Source organism: Amblyomma mixtum, chromosome 7, assembly GCF_055824585.1.
Source record: "Amblyomma mixtum isolate Tamu chromosome 7, ASM5582458v1, whole genome shotgun sequence".
In the NCBI taxonomy this organism is placed as follows: Eukaryota; Metazoa; Arthropoda; class Arachnida; order Ixodida; family Ixodidae; genus Amblyomma; species Amblyomma mixtum.
The window spans coordinates 2,574,602-2,595,183 of NC_143018.1; the positions used below are offsets into that span (position 1 = coordinate 2,574,602).

The 20,582-nt window shown below is 53.6% G+C and overlaps 1 protein-coding gene across 37 annotated transcripts in view; it reads left to right on the plus strand.

Moving 5' to 3' along the window:
- Positions 1-20,582, plus strand: part of LOC149334803 (uncharacterized) — a 336,596-nt gene that overhangs the window by 282,205 nt on the left and 33,809 nt on the right. For 36 of the 37 annotated variants that reach the window (XM_089551442.1, XM_089551445.1, XM_089551447.1 and 33 more), the window contains 4 exons: positions 206-328; positions 2,320-2,522; positions 4,167-4,279; positions 4,824-4,902. In XM_089551442.1, coding sequence (XP_089407568.1) covers positions 206-328; positions 2,320-2,522; positions 4,167-4,279; positions 4,824-4,902 — 518 coding nt within the window. The remainder of the gene's footprint in view (positions 1-205; positions 329-2,319; positions 2,523-4,166; positions 4,280-4,823; positions 4,903-20,582) is intronic. The other variant, XR_016283964.1, reaches the window with a different exon arrangement.

Here is a 20,582-nt window from a genome sequence, read left to right on the forward strand (position 1 = left end):
GGGCGACGAAACAATCCACTTGTGCTAACGTGTAACTACAGATTCATTTTTTGATAGACCATGCCTCTGAAGCTGCTCGTTTTATCCCTGTGGGACGGATCGGGATGCTGAAAGCTTTCTTTTGTTGATGACTCTTACCTCGGTGTAATCGTACAGTTTCATTATGCCACACCCTTGTTGACAGTTAATTTTCTTTTCGTTTCAGCGGGGCTCACATGCTTATGCGGACCGTCTGACCAAAGATTCCCATTGGATCTGGATGCCATATTTGAGTTTTGCACTAGACTCGCAATTAGGCACACAATTAGAAGTGGACTGATTTTCCACGGTGAGCAGTTTCCCACGAGTGCATAGAAATGAGCTGTCGTCCTTACGGAAGAAAGGTTAACCGTTATCACGATTTCCGGCATCCAATGTTTTCTGAGATGAGATTCACACCATGCTTAGCGCGTGTCGAATTTTAGAACTTAACTGTCCAATGCACCCCTAGATGCCGGCTGCGCTTCTTGTCAGCGCGAAAATAATATTCGGGATTTCGGGATTTCTGTGTTCCGAAAACATGTCGGCACCTGTACTTCGCAAGTCCCGTATAAGTTATCAGCAGTGTTGCGCTGTACTCCAGAATATCAGTACTCCCATTTCGCGACTTTTTTTTTGGTTGCACTTTTCACACCATTGCTGACTACGTGAAAAGCAAGGTTAAGTTTGTTAGATCCGTCATTTCATGACAGAAGCTGTGCACACTCGGCACAGGTAAAAATAGGCGAAATAATTATCTGCTATTTATTCCCAGTTGTCATTATTTGGCAGCACGTCAACTAGATGTGCTACGTGTCTTGCATATTTGTCAGTCTGAAAAATGTTGCGTTCAAGTTATCCCTTGATTTTGAAGCTTATAAAACGCGGAGAAAGGATGAAAAAGTCTCCGCATAATGGACAGAAAGCTTGCCTGGATAGACTGCACTTCAGAATATTCTTAAAAATAATGTCGCTCATGCTGCTTTACAGAGAGGACGTTGTCCCAGTGGAAGAGATGTATTTATAGGTAATCTAATTTTGCTTGTAGGCAGCAGAAAAATATTTCCTACATCTGGTTTAACATTACGGCACGTGAAGGTTGTGCATGTCTAACATGTTCTTCGCCCCTTCTCACTCATCCATTTTTCGGAAGTCTGTATGCTTGCTGTGCGCCATTGCATGACGGATGTAGAGAAAAGGGGAAAGAATTTAATGCTTCATAAGTAGAAAAGGAGGGGATAAGGGTGTTATTGATGCAAAGGGTGTTATTGATGCAATCTTGTGCTTCTCATAACTGGCTTTCGCTGACTGCCGAACAATTCGGATTACCTATGGATGTTTCTCAGTTTCAGTTCCCTCACTGCAGCCTCGCACTGCAAGTGCATGCACTCGTCCTGCGTTTGGCGCCTCGCTTAAATAGTCGGCAAACAGTTGCGAGCCCATCACTACATGCGACGAAAGCCTGTGTTTAATTGCTAAGGCTACCGCCATGGTCTCCGCGGTTTCCAAGCAGTCTACGTATATCGATGCTTGAATAATCGGTTACCGTTGGCAGTCCACTATGGCCAACGAGAATTTCTTGCTGGTCGAGTAGCCCCCACATCCGCCTAGAGGATGGCTGACTTGTTGGCTAGCTGGTTGGTTGGTTGGTTTATGGGGTTTAACGTCCCAAAGCGACTAAGGCTATGAGAGACGCCGTAGTGGAGGGCTCCGGAAATTTCGACCACCTGGGGTTCTTTAACGTGCACTGACATCGCACAGTACACGGGCCTCTAGAATTTCTCCTCCAAAGAAATTCAACCGCCGCGGCCGGGATAGTACCCGCGTCTTTCGAGACAGCAGCCGAGCACCATAGCCACTGAGCCACCGCGGCGGCTGTTGGCTAGCTGTTTTTGCGAAGCTTCCTCTTGTTGCTTCCTGCGGACGTGCCGATACCACGACAAATTATACGGCCTAGACAGAGCTATAACTTATATGCTGTAAATTTCACGCTTACATCTACCCTTGACCACGGGGTAGACTGAATTTGTTTTGTCCCAGCTTGTGTTTCAAGGCCCTGGCAGAGAACATCTGATCGGACATGCGTCCGATCAGTGTCATGTTTTTATCAATGAATTACAGGAAAATTAGTCATTTAAGCTGCCATAAAGATCAGACAGTAGACCTCCACCACACGTTACTTACATATCGAGACAGCCGCCGAGAAGAACACCATTAGCAGCGCGGCAGGATGTCTTTCAGCCACCTATAACAGCTCACGCCAGTGAATGCTAATATTTTCTGTTATACTTCGACTTTCAGAACTTTTCCCCAAAAGGCAACAAAGTTTGCAAGAGAACGAAGAGAGGCTGGTCCGCATGTTCTCTTATGGCCTTTTAAAAAGCAAAAAGGCAGATGCGGGTTTCTTCCAACGTCATAACCTCCAGCGAAGCTTCCCAACTGCCACTGGCTACGGTATTTTCCACCTAAATCTGAAAGTAGTCATCACAACGGACCTTGTAAAGGTAAATGTCCAGCTTTATCGGGCAAAAGTTTAAAAATTAGACAATTGTAACACACTACTGTGGGAGTATTGCGCCTGGGAGAACGTCGATGCGTCATTTGCCATTCGGGTGATCAGGTAGATTGTTATAGTGAAATCTTACATTATGCAAGAATTGCGTTCATAAACGCTCTAATATGGATTTGTCCAGAATATAAGGGTACGTCTGCTCTTGTAAGGCGCCGAATGCGAAGCCTCCCATGCGAAGCCTCCCAAAGAGCAAAATTGACGGGCACACATGCCTTTATTTGTTTGGTATATATGAAAGCAGAAACTTGACTGGTTTGCGGCTTGAAAGCATGCTTGCAACATATTGTCTGGGACAACGTCGATACGTAATTCGCCATTGCACCCAATGGATGCGCAATCATAACTGTCTCGTCTCCGCGCAAAAGGGTCGCAGTGCTGACGTGTGGGGTTAACGACCCGAAGCTGCGTGTGGTATGAGGGACGCGTAGTGCAGTGCTCGGGAATAATTGAAAGCAGCTTGTAGCTTTTAACGTGCATTAAACATCAATAAATTAGTGTTTTCGTTAGGAGGGCTCCGGAAAACATTTAACATGCACTGACCTAGCACAGCGCAGAGGTACATTTTGCGTTTCGCCTCCACCAAAACCTGCACAATAACCTGTCTGCATTTCGTCAGCGCCAAAAAGTTGAAAACTCGGCTGTCATAGCCTCCTGTGATTTTGAGCTCAGTAGCTATACGCCTCAACTACTAACACGATGGAAACCAAACGGAGCACCGAAACCAAAGAGCATACAGAAGGTCTCTCTTTAAATAAGTCGTTGGTAAGCTGCAGGCTCTTAAGATGAGCAGTGCAAATCATGAGAAAGCATTTGTCCTGCGGCGCCTGGCCAAGACTAGGCTGCTTTGGTTTCAATTCCGGCGGTCGTGAGTAACCGCTAAGTCAGTTTTTAATGAACTAAAATGCGACTCCTCGTTCCTGCCGCCAACAACTTTTGACTACACTGTGCGAAAATGCATGCGCATTCGAAAAGCATGCAGGCAAAGCAACCCCTCTAGTCGCTTCCAAACTCGCAACTTTGCGCGCTCATAGCCTAAAAACAGACCCAGTCGACAGCGCATCCTCCGAAAGTGTACAGAAAGAAATTTGTGCTAACTCGTCAGAACATCGAAGTCCTGTGGCCGTATAAACGAAGCTGCAGCGGCGGGAGCCAAGCCGGCAACGCGTGCTGTATTTTTGAAATTTTTGTGTAGTCGAGGCAGTCTGCAGTGGTGCTGTGTATAATACTAAACGCACTCCCTTTTTTTCTGGTTCGATACGAATCTTCCCGTCGCTCAGATAGCGAGACAGGGCATAAACATCAGCCGTCTCGTACGGACCTTTCGCCTCGAAATCCATCATTTCGTGCGCGCCCGGAACTATATGCTAAACCATGCTCTTTCTTGTACGAACATGTTTTCTTTCCGGCTCTGGCTCGAATGGAGCAGAATGAAGGCTTAGGAGCGGAGCAAGAAATGCTCTGATCCTTGTTACCTTTGCGTTTGGATTCAGCGAATTTAGTTAAGGCTATTTATAACTGACAGTTCATACCGGAAACCTTTTATTTCAAGGCTTTCATATATTTTGTTTATTTGCAGGATTTTGTCAGCAGCGTAAACACGGACGAACCATTGAAAATTCTAATTGGCATCGATGTCCCGACAGCAAGCAAGATCTTGTCCAATAGCCCTCTCCCAGAGAAGCTAAGAGGGTGAGCATAATCTAGAATCTCCTGTTTATATGTTCTTCGTACCAAAGCGGTTCGTACCAAAGCAGCGTTTGCCGCAGCTAGCACACCTTTAGTTTTCAAGATTTTTAAACAGATGACCACGATACCTTTTTCTGAAGAACTGCCATTTCATGCTAGGAGAGAATGCTAATGGCTGTTTCATCATTGCTTGTATGCTTCCGCAGAGAGTCAGTTTACCCTCAATTTAAAATTCAGGGTGACATTTGCTTCAGTCACGGTTTCATAATGGCATGCGCAATAGTGCGCGTAGCGCCAGTATCGTTCAGCGTTCAGTTCTTTATGAGGTATAACACGTGAAATGCACATCACAGCCCTAGTTACGTCACAACATCGGCTATAAGAGACGCTAACACCGGCTGGCTGGCTTTTGTGCATTTCGCGTAATACACGTCATAAAGAACATAACGCGTTCTATCCAAACAGGTCCTGAATATCTGGTTATTGAAAATTAATCCGGAAAAATTTTTCACTAATCTCATCTCTGCTTCATTTCGTTTCTTCGCAGCGTCGGCACAGTTGTCCTAACACGGGAGGAGTTCGGAACTTGCCCACTAAAAGGGTTATGGTTGGATAAAGCCTATTTGGTAAGCGAGACAATGACCGCCTGTACTCCCTCGCACTTTTTATGCGAGCGAACAGCCCACTTCCTAACTTGCGGTAAACAATAAATATGAAAGCCAGCAGAGCAAATAGGATCGTTAAATATCCAATACAGGCTTAAATGCCTGTTCTTGAGTATTCGGCTATGAAGGTCAATGCTCTTACTGATATTGTCCACATATGTTGCGTCGTCTACAAAGGGCAAGATACATGTTGTTACCTTTCCCGCGACACACCAATCATTTTGCAGATTGCAAGCAACCGCGTAAATTTTCTTTAAGAATTTCATACAGGTCGTGCATCCTTCCCTGACAACGGGCGCCAGTCACGAAAGACCACTCATTGTTAATTCTATAAATGCGTCAAAGATTGCACTCGAGGCACGTCAGTAACGCACGACAGTAGTTCACTGCGAGGCAAGAAATAGTTATCCTTAATTCCGTCGGCAAAGCCGTATAACGGTCTTGCAAAAGCAATGCGACGCGCTTTTGCCAAGTTCCTGCTTCAGATACTATTAAATGAAACGGGCATTCTGAGCTGTGCGTCTTCACTAAAAATAAATCTAGACCGCCTTTGTTTTTTTTAGCGATAAACAATTCCAAGCCGCTTGCACCATGCAATACACATAAGGGTTTACTGTAAAATATTCCTCAGAAATAATTTGGCACAGAAATACCCAGAAGGAATTTGGCCATATTGTCATGTTGTAGTGACGGCAGTCCAGCGGTCAGGAAGACACCAGAAATACTTGCAAACGAAGCTCTTTATTTGGGCTGACTTGCGCCCGCAAAAGAACTGAATCACTCGGTGGCGGCGTAAGCAACAATCGTGCTCATCAATCGTCGAACTACGAATGCCCGCTGCTCGCAACATCGTTCAATTTAAAGCCGGCAAGGAAACTTCGAGATAACAGGTCCAGATCATCTAGAGTAATCTAGAAACAAGTAGATGCAGCTGTTCATGGCTGTGAACAATCGAGATTAGTCCGGTCGCTTCTCGCGTCAGGAATAAAAGTGATAACAACCCTTTCCTGCAGCCTTGACAGTGAACGAACAAACACTACAATGATACGTGGCATTACCCCCCAGAGCGTTCATAGCAAGGTTTAAGGCGTACGACATGTACGACTTCCGGGCGTGTGCGTCGTCGTTGAGATGCTGTAGTGCCGTCGGGGATGACTTCATAGTCGAGGTCACCGATGCGACGGAGAACCCTGTACGGGCCAAAGTAGCGTCGAAGCAACTTTTCACTCAATCCACGGCGACGAATCGGCGTACATATCCAAACACGATCACCTGGCTTGTAATTCGTATCTCGTCGGCGCAGATTGTAGCGTCGGGCGTCGGCGTGCTGCTGGTCTTTAATGCGAAGCCGCGCAAGTCTTCGGGCTTCCTCGGCGCGATCAAGGTAGGCGGCGACATCGTGGTTGTCTTCGTCTGAAACGTGCGGGAGCATTGTGTTCGGCGTCGATGTACATGGAGAGCATGTCTGCGATAGTCTGTTGAAACGCTCTGTGAGTCCGTTGGTTTGCAGATGATAGGCAGTTGTCCTTCGATGGCTTGTCTGGCTGTAGTTTAAAATGGCTTGCGTCAGCTCCGCTGTAAACGCCGTTCCTGTCTGTGATGAGCGCTTCGGGGGCGCCGTGTCGCAGGAGAATTTGTTCGACAAAAAATTTTGCAACTTCTTTTGCGGTACCACTAGGCAACGCTTTTGCTTCGGCGTAGCGGGTCATGTAGTCGGTGGCCACGATGATCCACTTGGTACCTGATGATGAAGTCGGAAAGGGGCCGAGGAGGTCCATCCCTATTTGCTGAAAGGGCTTAGTTGGCGGTGGTATGGGGTTCAGGAGTCCAGCTGGTCTAGTCGGAGGCGTTTTGCGTCGCTGACACTCACGGCACGTTTTCACGTAATGGGAAACATCGGTAGCTAGCCGCGGCCAATAGTACTTCTCCTGGATGCGGTGCAACGTGTGAGCAATCCCGAGATGCCCTGCGGTCGGCTCATCATGACATGCCTGCATTATTTCTTGCCTGAGAATTTTGGGCACGACAAGAAGATGCACTGTCCTGTTGGGTGCGAAGTTCTTCTTCAGGAGGACATTATTGTGAAGGACGAAGGACGACAGTTGGCGCTTGAACCCCCGGGGAGGCGATGTGGTGTTGCCTTTCAAATAATCAACTAGGCTTTGCAACTCAGGATCCGAGCGCTGCTGCTGCGCGAAACTGCTGGCGCTTACCGGTCCTAGGAAAGCGTCGTCGTCTTCCTCTTCCGGTGCTGCGTCTACGGGGGCTCGCGATAGACAGTCTGCATCGGAATGCTTGCGGCCAGATTTGTAGACTACAGTTATGTCGAATTCTTGAAGACGCAGGCTCCAACGAGCAAGGCGGCCGGAGGGATCTTTCAAATTGGCCAGCCAGCACAGAGCATTTTGATCACTCACAACCTTGAATGGTCGTCCGTATAGTGTGGGCAATTCCTCTGCGCGGGGACGCACAGGCAGTCACTCGAGGCAGGACTTTGTACAAACGGTTTATTCTCACATCAGGGGGGCCGGTCGTCGTCGTGGCAGCTGGGTCAGGTGGTCCTTTTGCAGGGCTGGTCCAAGAGCGAGAGAGCGCGAGCCTTCCCGGTCTCGCCTTATAAAGGCTTTCTCCCAGCCTCGCTCCCCCCGCCCCCCCCACTCGGGAAGAAGGGGTCCGAGGCTACCCGCGGTGAGCGGCGCGAGATTTGACTTGCCCGCGAGCAGACCCTACCTCTCCCCCCCCCGCTCAAACATCCGTCCCGGGGTCCGCCAGTAGGCGTTCGATGACCTCCGGGTCCGGGTCCATAGAGTCGTCGCAGGGGGGAGGGGTGCTCGCCGGGGGGCCGCTCACCGCTGGCTGGACGGGCTCCTCACGAGTTGCCTGGGGGAGCGAGGCGCCTGGCTCCGCTGGGGGCCCTGCCGGCAGCGCCCTCCAAAGCTCCTCGGCCGCCGGGGACAGCAGGTCTGGGCGGCTGGACTGGAGGATGCGGAGGGCCGCCTCCTCCGGGCTGCCCCTCTGCAGTGGCGCAGCGGGGGAAGGCGCTGCAGCCGCCAAGAGCTTTTCCGCCGCCTCCCTGCGCGCTCTATGCTGCGCACCGGCCTCGTGGCGGGGCCGGTGCACAACAAGTGTGCCGCAGAGGGAACACAGGCCGGCCCGCTCCTCGTCACTAAACACGGCCGGGGGCTCCTGGTCCCTCTCCTCCAGGGTCAGGCCGCGGAAAGACAGCGCCACTTCCTGGAGGTCACCGCCGCGAAGGGGCTGCGCCTCGTCCCGCCACCTGGACCGCGCGCAGTAAGAGATGGCCGCTCCGTTGGCGACCGTGGTCCAGGTGGCCACGTGCCGCAGGACCCTGGGCCGCTTGGGTTGCGGCTGCTCGCCGGCCGAAGCGCCGGCTGGGTGCTGAGGGGGGCCCTGCGCCTGGTCGTCACTGGCCCTCTTGCGTTGGCCTGCACCACTGGGAGGTGCTCTCCAGTGGTTAGGCATGTGGTTCGGCGGGCGGTGGGGGCCACCGCGGCCGTGGAACCTGCGCCACTCGCGCGGCTCCTGCCGCCAGCCGGGCGGCGCGCCTTGATGGCGGCCACCGTTCGACGGTGGTCTGCTTTGCCTTGAGTCCGAGCCACGGGCATCGGTCCGCTGGAGCTTCCTAGAAGACATACTGAGAGGGCGAGAGCACTGCGAGTGATAATTGATCGAGAGACACGGGTGCTACCTGGTCCTCAGGTTGTAGCGTCGGTTGCGAACCGCACCGCTACCTGCTCGTCCTCCCGGGGGTGAGATCGCCGCATCGCGCTGATTTTCCACCGCTTCGCAGCCATCGTCCTTGCGAAGGTGGAAAGCCTTCAAATCAGCGACATGCACCGGACCGGCGGTTTCGCCGTTTGTCAACAACCGCAGCTGGTAGGTGAGCGGCGTAGTCCGTGCCGTAACTTCGTACGGCCCAGCCCACTTGTGCTCTAGCGACGCGGCGAAACCGCGCGCTGCGTTACTAAGTGGGTGCGTTCTCTTGAGTACTAAGTCGCCCGTGTTGAAAACGACGTGACGGCGACCTTTGTTGTACTGATCCGCCTGCTCCATGCGCGCGACATCGAGGTTTTCTCGGGCTGCGTGCTGCGCTGCCTCTAAGCGCTCCCGGAGCCTTGCCGCGTACTGCGAAAGCGGAGGGGGCGCAGGCCCCGCCGCGTCGAGTAGGGCATTCTCTAGCGGAAAAGCGATCTCTCTCCCAAAATTCAAGTAAGCGGGTATAATACCCACTGACCTGTTCACGGTTGTCCTTGTAGCGAACGCCAGTTCGGACAGCCGCGCGTCCCAATCTCTGTGCTGCTCGGTCGTCGCGACCAGCATGCTGTTCAGATTTCGATTCACCCGCTCGGTTATGTTGCTCTGAGCGTGGTAGGGACTCGTTCTCCTGTGGCGGATTTGAAGCGCCCGACAAGAGTCTACAAAGACTTTGCTTGGGAAATACGAAGCATTGTCTGTAATCAGGTCGGAAGGGAAACCGAAACGAGTGAAAGTCTCCAACAGTTTTTCCCAGATTCGTTCCGACACAAGCTTCCTAAGGGGGAAAACCTCAACCCGCTTGGAATAGTGGTCCGTTATTACCAGGATGAATTGGTTTCCGCGTGCGGACCGAGGGAGGGGTCCCATGATATCGCACGCGACCACTTGCCACGGGTAGTTGCTAACTACCGCCTTCATCATGCCAGCGGGCTTGCCCGCCCGAGGCTTGGCTACCAGACACACCGGGCAGGTACGGGCGTATCCCAGCAAATCCTTTCTCATGCCTGGCCAGGTCGCGACACGGCATAACTTGCCGTAAGTCTTACTGCCGCTGCCATGGCCTGCCAGCGCTGAGTCATGGAAGTACTGCAGGAACCGTTTCCGCAACCTTCTCGGGACCACGACTCGGAAAGGGGATGCTATCGCCTCTTCCTCGTCAAGTTGGGGAATATAGCGGAGCAGCAAGCCATCATCGCCCTGCAGATACGCGTCGTACTTGCCCTCAGCGTTCCCGGTGCAAGCTGCGCTGCTCGCAAGCTCCTTCAGCACCCGCTGGCAAAGACCGTCTGCTTTCTGGGCCTCGATCAGCTCTTCTCTACTGACCGCTACTCCCCAGGACAGATTTCTTTCTGCCTCGCTCCTAGGCAGGCGAGCGGTCGCCGCCACGAGCTGCTGTGCTTCCCTTCTCTCACAGCACCGTGCGGGACCTCTGTCTGCCTCCTCGTTCTCCAAACCGGGCGCGACACTCCCGTCCGCCCTCTCCTCCTCTCCAACAGCGGTGACGCCGCTTTTTACAAAGCTGGGCTGCGCCTCTGAAGCGCTTCCGCCAGCATTCCACGGTGCGCGCGATAAAGCATCGGCCACCTTGTTCGAGCTGCCCCGGCGGTACTCGATGGCGTACGCGTAACGTTGCAACGTCAGCGCCCATCTCGCGAGTCTGCCTGCGGGGTTCTTGAGCCTCTTTAACCAAGACAATGCCTGATGATCTGTCTGCACGGTGAAGACCGCTCCGTCTGGGTACATGTCGAACTTCGACAATGCGAACATGATCGCCAGGCATTCTTTTTCGGTCACGGAGTAATTCCGCTCCGCCGATGTGAGCGTGCGACTAGCGAACGCGACAGGGCGCAGTTTGCCCTCGTGTTCCTGCAACAAAACAGCTCCAACACCGTAGTCACTAGCGCCTGTCTGCAAGACAAACTGCTTGTTCAGGTCGGGGAGGCGCAGACTAGCGGTATTCGCTATCGCGCGAGCCAAGGCAACAAATGCGTCACTCTGTTCCTTGCCCCAGACCCACTTCGAGCCTTTACGCAACAGCAGGTTCAGCGGCCTTGCAAGCTCCGAACAGCGCGGGATGAATTGCCTGTAGAACGCAACCATCCCCAAAAACCTCTGCAAGCTTTTCACATCCATGGGGCAGGGGTAGTTCAGAATTGCCTGCAGTTTGTCATCATTCGGTCTCAGTGTGCCATCATCCACGACAAAGCCCAAGAGGTTCACTCTCTTCGATGCCAACTGCACTTTCTTTGGATTGATGGTTAGACCGGCTCGTCTCATTCTATCGAGAACGGAATTCAGGTGAATGAGGTGCTCCTCGAACGACTGTGAGAATATCACAACGTCGTCGAGGTACGCCATGGCGTAGTTGAACCTTGCATCGCCCGGCACGATGTCCATCAGTCGCATGAACGTGCTCGGGGCGTTAGACAAACCAAACGGGAGTCGAGTAAATTCGAAGAGCCCGCGGTGGCAGGTGAATGCGGTTTTCTCAATGTCACCTTCGGCCACCTCAATCTGCAGGTACCCTCTGCTTGCATCTAGGACTGTGAAGAACCTCGCGTTCCCTAACGCGTACATCACAGCCTCGATCGACTGAAAAGGGTACGCAACCGTAGGCGTCAGTGAGTTGAGCTTACGATAATCAACACACAGCCTGACCGATCCATCTTTCTTCGGCGCTAGAACCACTGGTGACGCCCAGGGACTTTGTGAGGGTCTCACCGCACCGGTGTCAATCATCTCGTCAAGGGCACAGTCGAGAAGCTGCCTCTTATGCGCACTTAACGGCCTCGGGTTACACCTGAAAGGGCGCGTATCACCCGTCTGAATCTCGTGCTGAAGCAGGTCGGTACTGCCCGGTTTCTCCGTGAAGCAATCCGAAAACGGGAGTAAAGTTTCCGCGAGCCTTCGGCGCTGACTACTGGGTCCTGAGAAAGACGCAATAATTGCTTCTAACGGGCCACCGTCTCTCAGCACCTCGAGGGAGCTCACCTGCATTTCTGTCGCACAGGTGTGGACACCCACCTTTTGTGCAGGACAGCCGGGCAAGGATGCGCTTTCGAAGGGAATGAGGGGGGCGAGCTGGCTGTAACGATAGCCATTCTCCCCCATGTCGAGCACAATGCCTTAGCTCGAGAGAAAATCCCTTCCCAGAATTACTGGTATCGACAAGCCAGGCAGATAGACGAAGCGATGTCTCCGCTTTCTGCCGTCAAAGCGCATCGTAAGACGCACTGCTCCCTTTGCCTTTGCCGCCCCAGCTGCTAAGCTTAACGGGGTTTCGGCCGGTCTGACACGGATGTTACCTATCCGGCAGGCCTCGTACACCTCGTCACCGACCAGTGACAGCGTTGAGCCCGTGTCTACGAGTGCAGAGTAGCATCGACCCGCTAACTGCACTAGCATAAAAGGGCTTGAGCGCGGAACGACTCCCTGAGCTCTACAGGCGAGCGGGACAAATCCTCCCCGTCGCCGGCGCGGGAGTTCTTTTCCTGACTAGCGCCTTGACAACCATGAAATTCTCCCGCTGACGGTGAAAGGTCGGTGCCACCAGACATCACCGCCAGCGCCTGGCGTTTCCCTGCATACGCCTAGCTTGGCATTCGCGTGCCATGTGGCCGGGCTGGTTGCAATTCCAGCAAAGCCGGTCGTTCACCCGCCGCGTGGACGGAGGACCCCTCGTTCCACGAAGCGGTTGGGGACGACTCTCCCCTTTCTCCGCGCATTCCTGACGCTCGCTCGGCGCGTGGCCTGTGAGACCGGCACGGCGCCGCTGCTCGAATGCGTACGGGTCAAGCGCGCGAGGGACAACAGGGGGTTCCGCCTGCCTTTCCACGGCCATTACCTCGGCGCGCCGAGCCCTCATCGCGCATTCTCGACCTCCATCCCATGCGCATCCCGGTTCCAGCGATTCGGCCGGCCTGGGGGGCGGCTGGTAGCGCAGCTCGGCCAGCAAATCCGCCTGCACGGTCTTGGCCTCCTGCGCTAGGGCCTCGAGGTTTGTAAAACTGCGGCCCCGCAGATACGGCTTGAAGCGTGGATGGCACTGCCTGATCACACGTGCAACCTGATCTCGGTCGGTTGCCGTCGGATCTGCTCTCTTGTACAGCTCTTGCATTGCGCGTACGTACTCGAGGAGGCTTTCCTCTGGGTGTTGGGTGCGCAACGCGAGCTCCTCCAGCATCCGGCGCTCATAATCAGGCGGCAAGAACTCGGCGCGGAAACGGTCTTTGAAGTCCGTCATCGACTGGAAAGTCGGCTGGCAGCGCCTCCATCGCGCCGCGCTCTCGACGAGTGCTACAGGCAGGACCTGCCCTAGCATTACGTCATCTGGGGCGCCCAGAGCCGTCTGGTAGTCCTCGAGTTGTTCTAAAAACTCATGGATTGATTTCGCGTCCGTGTACCCGGAAAAGGAGGGGACCTCCACATTTATCCGCGGGCGCGATGCTGTCGCCGATGCTACCGATGCTGCGGCTTGGTTGGCGCCAGCCACCGAACCGAGCTGACGGGCTAATGCGGCAAACATCTCAGTCACCTGCCCCATTACGGCCGCCGCGTCGGCCGTCTCACTACCGGCTGCCCCGCTATCCAAAGCCGTGGCTGAAACATCCTTTCTGGGAGGCATAGTTCGCGCTAACTGTCCGGCCGCACCGGCTAACTGCTCATGGCAACAAGAACATTCACATACACAACAATCTACAAACACGCGGAAATACACAACACAAAACGCCCGAAAACTACATAAATAACACAAAACCCCTAACAAATTTACAACACTACACAAGTCGCTACCCCGCGAACATTCCGCCTGACCCGCTCCTTAACCCTATCGGTCCGGCGTGGCCCCGAACAAAGAGGGCCTGCCACGAGTCTGGCTGCACGTCCCAAAATCGGCAGAGAAATCGTCCACAAGGTGTTAATTAAAGCCGCACGCTGGGCGCCATTATTTGTGGGCAATTCCTGTGCGCGGGGACGCACAGGCAGTCACTCGAGGCAGGACTTTGTACAAACGGTCTTCACTAAAAATAAATCTAGACCGCCTTTGTTTTTTTTAGCGATAAACAATTCCAAGCCGCTTGCACCATGCAATACACATAAGGGTTTACTGTAAAATATTCCTCAGAAATAATTTGGCACAGAAATACCCAGAAGGAATTTGGCCATATTGTCATGTTGTAGTGACGGCAGTCCAGCGGTCAGGAAGACACCAGAAATACTTGCAAACGAAGCTCTTTATTTGGGCTGACTTGCGCCCGCAAAAGAACTGAATCACTCGGTGGCGGCGTAAGCAACAATCGTGCTCATCAATCGTCGAACTACGAATGCCCGCTGCTCGCAACATCGTTCAATTTAAAGCCGGCAAGGAAACTTCGAGATAACAGGTCCAGATCATCTAGAGTAATCTAGAAACAAGTAGATGCAGCTGTTCATGGCTGTGAACAATCGAGATTAGTCCGGTCGCTTCTCGCGTCAGGAATAAAAGTGATAACAACCCTTTCCTGCAGCCTTGACAGTGAACGAACAAACACTACAATGATACGTGGCATTACCCCCCAGAGCGTTCATAGCAAGGTTTAAGGCGTACGACATGTACGACTTCCGGGCGTGTGCGTCGTCGTTGAGATGCTGTAGTGCCGTCGGGGATGACTTCATAGCCGAGGTCACCGATGCGACGGAGAACCCTGTACGGGCCAAAGTAGCGTCGAAGCAACTTTTCACTCAATCCACGGCGACGAATCGGCGTACATATCCAAACACGATCACCTGGCTTGTAATTCGTATCTCGTCGGCGCAGATTGTAGCGTCGGGCGTCGGCGTGCTGCTGGTCTTTAATGCGAAGCCGCGCAAGTCTTCGGGCTTCCTCGGCGCGATCAAGGTAGGCGGCGACATCGTGGTTGTCTTCGTCTGAAACGTGCGGGAGCATTGTGTTCGGCGTCGATGTACATGGAGAGCATGTCTGCGATAGTCTGTTGAAACGCTCTGTGAGTCCGTTGGTTTGCAGATGATAGGCAGTTGTCCTTCGATGGCTTGTCTGGCTGTAGTTTAAAATGGCTTGCGTCAGCTCCGCTGTAAACGCCGTTCCTGTCTGTGATGAGCGCTTCGGGGGCGCCGTGTCGCAGGAGAATTTGTTCGACAAAAAATTTTGCAACTTCTTTTGCGGTACCACTAGGCAACGCTTTTGCTTCGGCGTAGCGGATCATGTAGTCGGTGGCCACGATGATCCACTTGGTACCTGATGATGAAGTCGGAAAGGGGCCGAGGAGGTCCATCCCTATTTGCTGAAAGGGCTTAGTTGGCGGTGGTATGGGGTTCAGGAGTCCAGCTGGTCTAGTCGGAGGCGTTTTGCGTCGCTGACACTCACGGCACGTTTTCACGTAATGGGAAACATCGGTAGCTAGCCGCGGCCAATAGTACTTCTCCTGGATGCGGTGCAACGTGTGAGCAATCCCGAGATGCCCTGCGGTCGGCTCATCATGACATGCCTGCATTATTTCTTGCCTGAGAATTTTGGGCACGACAAGAAGATGCACTGTCCTGTTGGGTGCGAAGTTCTTCTTCAGGAGGACATTATTGTGAAGGACGAAGGACGACAGTTGGCGCTTGAACCCCCGGGGAGGCGATGTGGTGTTGCCTTTCAAATAATCAACTAGGCTTTGCAACTCAGGATCCGAGCGCTGCTGCTGCGCGAAACTGCTGGCGCTTACCGGTCCTAGGAAAGCGTCGTCGTCTTCCTCTTCCGGTGCTGCGTCTACGGGGGCTCGCGATAGACAGTCTGCATCGGAATGCTTGCGGCCAGATTTGTAGACTACAGTTATGTCGAATTCTTGAAGACGCAGGCTCCAACGAGCAAGGCGGCCGGAGGGATCTTTCAAATTGGCCAGCCAGCACAGAGCATTTTGATCACTCACAACCTTGAATGGTCGTCCGTATAGTGTGGGCAATTCCTCTGCGCGGGGACGCACAGGCAGTCACTCGAGGCAGGACTTTGTACAAACGGTTTATTCTCACATCAGGGGGGCCGGTCGTCGTCGTGGCAGCTGGGTCAGGTGGTCCTTTTGCAGGGCTGGTCCAAGAGCGAGAGAGCGCGAGCCTTCCCGGTCTCGCCTTATAAAGGCTTTCTCCCAGCCTCGCTCCCCCCGCCCCCCCACTCGGGAAGAAGGGGTCCGAGGCTACCCGCGGTGAGCGGCGCGAGATTTGACTTGCCCGCGAGCAGACCCTACAATAGGTAGGGGGGAAATTTGGACGTGGCCCAAATAATGGCGAGGCATTCTTTCTCTGTCGTCGAATAGTTGGCTTCGGCTCTCGACAGTGAACGGCTAGCGTACGCGATAACTTTCTCCTGTCTTCCATTTTTCTGAACGAGGACCGCTCCTAAGCCCACGTTGCTTGCATCGGTATGAACTTCGGTTTCGGCGTTTTCATCAAAGTGCCCGAGCACAGGACGGGACTGTAGGCGGCGCTTCAGCTTTTTGAAAGCTTCCTCTTGCGGCCTTTCCCATTTAAAAGGCACGTCAGCCTTGGTAAGTTGGGTCAAAGGTTCAGCGATGTGCGAAACGTTCTTGACGAATCGCCGGTAATAAGCGCACAATCCAACGAATCTGCGTATAGCTTTCTTGTCATTAGGCTGTGGAAACTCTGCGATCGCAGCCGTCTTCTGAGGGTCTGGGCGAACTCCCTCTTTGCTTACGACGTGACCAAGGAACAGCAGCTCCTCGTAGGCGAAGTGGCACTTCTCTGGTTTCAGTGTTAGTCCTGAAGACTTGATAGTTTCCAGCACTATCCGAAGCCTTCTGAGATAATCTTCAAAGCTTGACAAGAAGACATCATCTAAGTAGACTAGACAAATTTGCCACTTGAAGCCTGCGAGCACCGTATCCATTACTCGCTGGAACGTCGCTGGGGCAGAGCAGAGGCCGATGGCATCACCTTGAACTCGAAGAGTCCGTCTTGTGTGATGAACGCAGTCTTCTCGCGATCTCTTTCGTCGACTTCAATTTGCCAGTAGCCGCTCTTCAGGTCCATCGATGAGAAGTAGTTAGCGTTGCACAGCCGGTCCAATGTATCGTCGATGCGGGGGAGGGGGTAGACATCCTTCTTCGTAATGCTGTTCAGGCGGCGGTAATCGACGCAAAAGCGAAGGGTGCCGTCTTTCTTTCTGCCAGGTCGTCGAGGAAAGCGATCGTCGTACCTTTGTTTAGATGCCGGTATTCTTCGGTGAAGTTGGTTACCAACACCTGGGCTTCGCCATGTCGGATTTCGGCGACTCCCCTTGCGATGCCCAATCCTCGATCCAGGAGTAATTGGGTGTTCCCCTCGATGACGCCTTCGGCATTTTCGATGTCTCCAGTACCTATGCAGGCAAGGACACTTGATCGGGGCGGCACGCTCAATGCTTCGTCGAGGACGTTTAAGGCAATGTGATGAGTCGCGCTCGTCGCAACAGGTATGGCTTTGTCAGTTTGATCGACTGAGATCGAAGGTCGATGATCGCTGGATGTTCATTCAGGAAGTCCATTCCCAAAATCACGTCTCGCGAGCACTGCTGTAGGATCAGAAAGGTTGTCGCGTAGGTTCTCGCGTTTACAGTAACTCTCGCGGTGCAGCGTCCTGACGGCGTAATCAGGTTGCCACTTGGGTCGGACAGCGAGTCGCCCACTCATGACGGAGTAGTCAGCTCCGGTGTCCACCAAGGCAGTAACCGCGTGATCGTCGATCATAACTTCAAGGTCACTTGTTCGCGTGTTCGCATTGCACGTTGTCTTCGGTGTACGATCTCGGCTTCGTCGAGTAGTGACTGCGGTCGGCGTACTCCGACGTTTCTTCACTGGGCAGCGGTAAAAGCTTCAGGTCTGGCCGCGTTGTCGTAGTCGTCGGTGTCGTCGTCGTCGGTGTCGTCGTTCTAGTCGTCGGTGTCGTCGTTCTCGTCGTCGGTGTTGTCGTCGTCAATGTTGTCGTCGTAGTTGAGGCATGGTCTTGAGTACTCGCCGATGGAGGATCTTTATCCTTGCGCTTAGAAGCAACCTCACCTGCAGACGCTGCTTTATTTAGTTTAACCTTCGTGGGCTGGGGGAGCGTCCACGCACGGCGTAACCTCGGCTAGGAGATACAAAGCGCGGGGACGATGGCGACGGGGAACGTGATAGGCGGCTCGGCGATGAGTATTCTTCCCGTCGCAAGAACTCCTCGATTTCGGCTGGTCGCTGGCCGGGTCGGGGTCGTGGAGCGTCGTAAGAGAACCCTCGGATGCCCAGTCCTCTGTATGGGCAGTGCCGGAGGACGTGACCGGCTTCGCCGCAGTGGAAGCATAGTGGGCGGCGCTGGTCAGCAATTCTCCACTCGTCGCATTTCCTCGGCTGTGTGCGACGCTAGTAGGACGGGGGGGTTGGGGCGAGAGGGCGGCGGTCCAGCTCAGCGCAGCTGGCTGAGGGCGATAGGGGCTTGGGTCCTGTCGTCGAGGTACAGGACGACGCACTGCTGCGGCGTAAGTCATGGCTGGGGGCTCCATGGCTGGGGGCTCCATAGGCTGCGTGGTGGTCGGCGTCACACCCAAGGCCTGTTGAACTTCGTCCCGGATTGCGTCAGGTAGTGATGTAACCCGCGGCTGCGTTCTATTGGGCAGCAATCGTCGGAGCTCTTCTCGTACAACTTGGCGTATAACCTCCCGCAGGTTATCGTTGTTAGCGGCGTCCAGGCAGTTTTCTGAAAAAAGGCGCTGCTGGCGCTCATATTGGCGGGCTCGGGCGTCAAGAGTTTTTTCCATCGTGGAGGCCTCTTCTATGAATTCCGCCACGGTTTTCGGTGGGTTCCGTACGAGGCCGGCAAAGAGTTGTTCTTTACTCCTCGCATAAGCAGCTTGACCTTTTCTTCTTCCTTCATGTTCGAGTCGGCACGCCGGAAGAGACGCTTGATCTCCTCAGTGTACACTGCAACGGTCTCGTTTGGGTGTTGTATGCGAGACTGTAGCAGCTGCTGGGCTCTCTCCTTTCTCACGACGTTTGTGAAAGTCTTGAGAAGCTGCTCTTTGAAGGTTTCCCAATTCGCGAGGCTGGCTTCCTCATTCTCAAACCAGACTCTTGCTGGTCCCTCCAGGGCAAAGAAGACGTACCTAAATTTCATTGCATTGTCCCAGATGTTAAAGACAGCCACACGGTAGAACTGCTCCAGCCATTCTTCGGGGTCGGCGCCAGGCGAAGCGTCGAAGGTTGGTGGCACCCGGGGCTGCTGCAGAATGATTGGAGTCGTCGTCTGGGGCAAGCTCATGGTGGACGTTGCTGCTGGCTTTCGCTTCCGGGTAGGGTCCGGCAGAGTCCCGAACTCAGGTGCGTCCCCTAGCAGACGTCGGCTTGCGCGGTGGACTAGAGTCAGGTCTTGCGGTGAATGACTCAGAGGGCTGGCGTCACGACATGTAGGGGGTGTCCGGAACATGAAAGGCTACCCAGCACCTCCACCAGATGTCACGTTGTAGTGACGGCAGTCCAGCGGTCAGGAAGACACCAGAAATACTTGCAAATGAAGCTCTTTATTTGGGCTGACTTGCGCCCGCAAAAGAATTGAATCCCTCGGTGGCGGCGTAAGCAACAAGCGTGCTCGTCAATCGTAACTACGAATGCCCGCTGCTCGCGGCATCGTTCAGTTTAAAGCCGGCAAGGAAACTTCGAGATAACAGATCCAGATCATCTAGAGTAATCTAGAAACAAGTAAATGCAGCTGTTCATGGCTGTGAACAATCGAGATTAGTCCGGTCCTTCTCGCGTCACGAACAAAAGTGATAACAACCCTTTCCTGCAGCCTTGACAGTGAACGAACAAACACTACAATGATACGTGGCAATATTTTCCATAGTGGCACCAAATATCCATATAGAACAAGGTGCAGGGGCAAGCACACACACATCTCGAATTAATTAGAGAACCGGTGGGTCTCCCGAATGCGAGGCGGTCTACCACAAAGCCACCGCTTTGGTTAAAGGGCCACAATTGTTCTTCTTACTGCATGAGGCAGATCTATACCCAGCGACTGAGGGAATCGAACTCAGCACCTCCTGAATGCGAGACCGATGCTCAAACACAAGATCATCAATTTGGCTTACAAGTTGGCCGCCCTGCCTACAGGGCTATTTCCCAGACCGAGCTGGGTTCCGTGTTAGCGGGTTGAGGTCCCGTAATGGCCGAACACCATGGCGGGAACACTCACGTACCTATTAAACTGATACGTACCCAGCGACACTGAAGTGCCTCCCACCTCCTTGGCAAATGCCTAGCCGCGAGGCGGACTGTGATTCGGAGGTCCCGACACGCCCGCGTAGGAGGCAGAGCCATGGGCCTCCCATTCAGATAGAGCCTCTAAGCGGCCGAGCATCTGGCGGGAGGACATCTGTACCCATTTATGCCGGTGGGTTCCGGACAGTCCGGATGCTCAAAGCCTTGCGGTTCTCTTGAGGTATAGGCTTCAGAAGGTTCCGAGCGTTGCAACCTCACACGAAGGGCCAGGCGCCTGGTCGGGCAGTTCGGTTTGGTTGGGTTTATTGGGGTTTAGCGTACCAAAGCGACTCAGGCTATGAGGGACGCCGTAGTGAAGGCCTCCAGAAATTTCGACCACCTGTTGTTCTTTAACGTGCACTCCGATCGTACCTAATTTACTAGTGGTACCCGGCCATGCCATGGCCCGCGCCTCCAAAGACCTCGGTGGCGCTCAATGCTTTTCGCATCTATGGTCGTGATGGGGTGCCCTGAAGCTTCTTTGGCGACGGTGCACAGCCACTATGGGCCTCCTTTCCAGACACCACCCCCTTGTGGCTGAGCACACAGCCATGGGTGCTCAAACTTCTTCTCGCAAACATGCACTCGCAAGCTGGAAAAACCGGA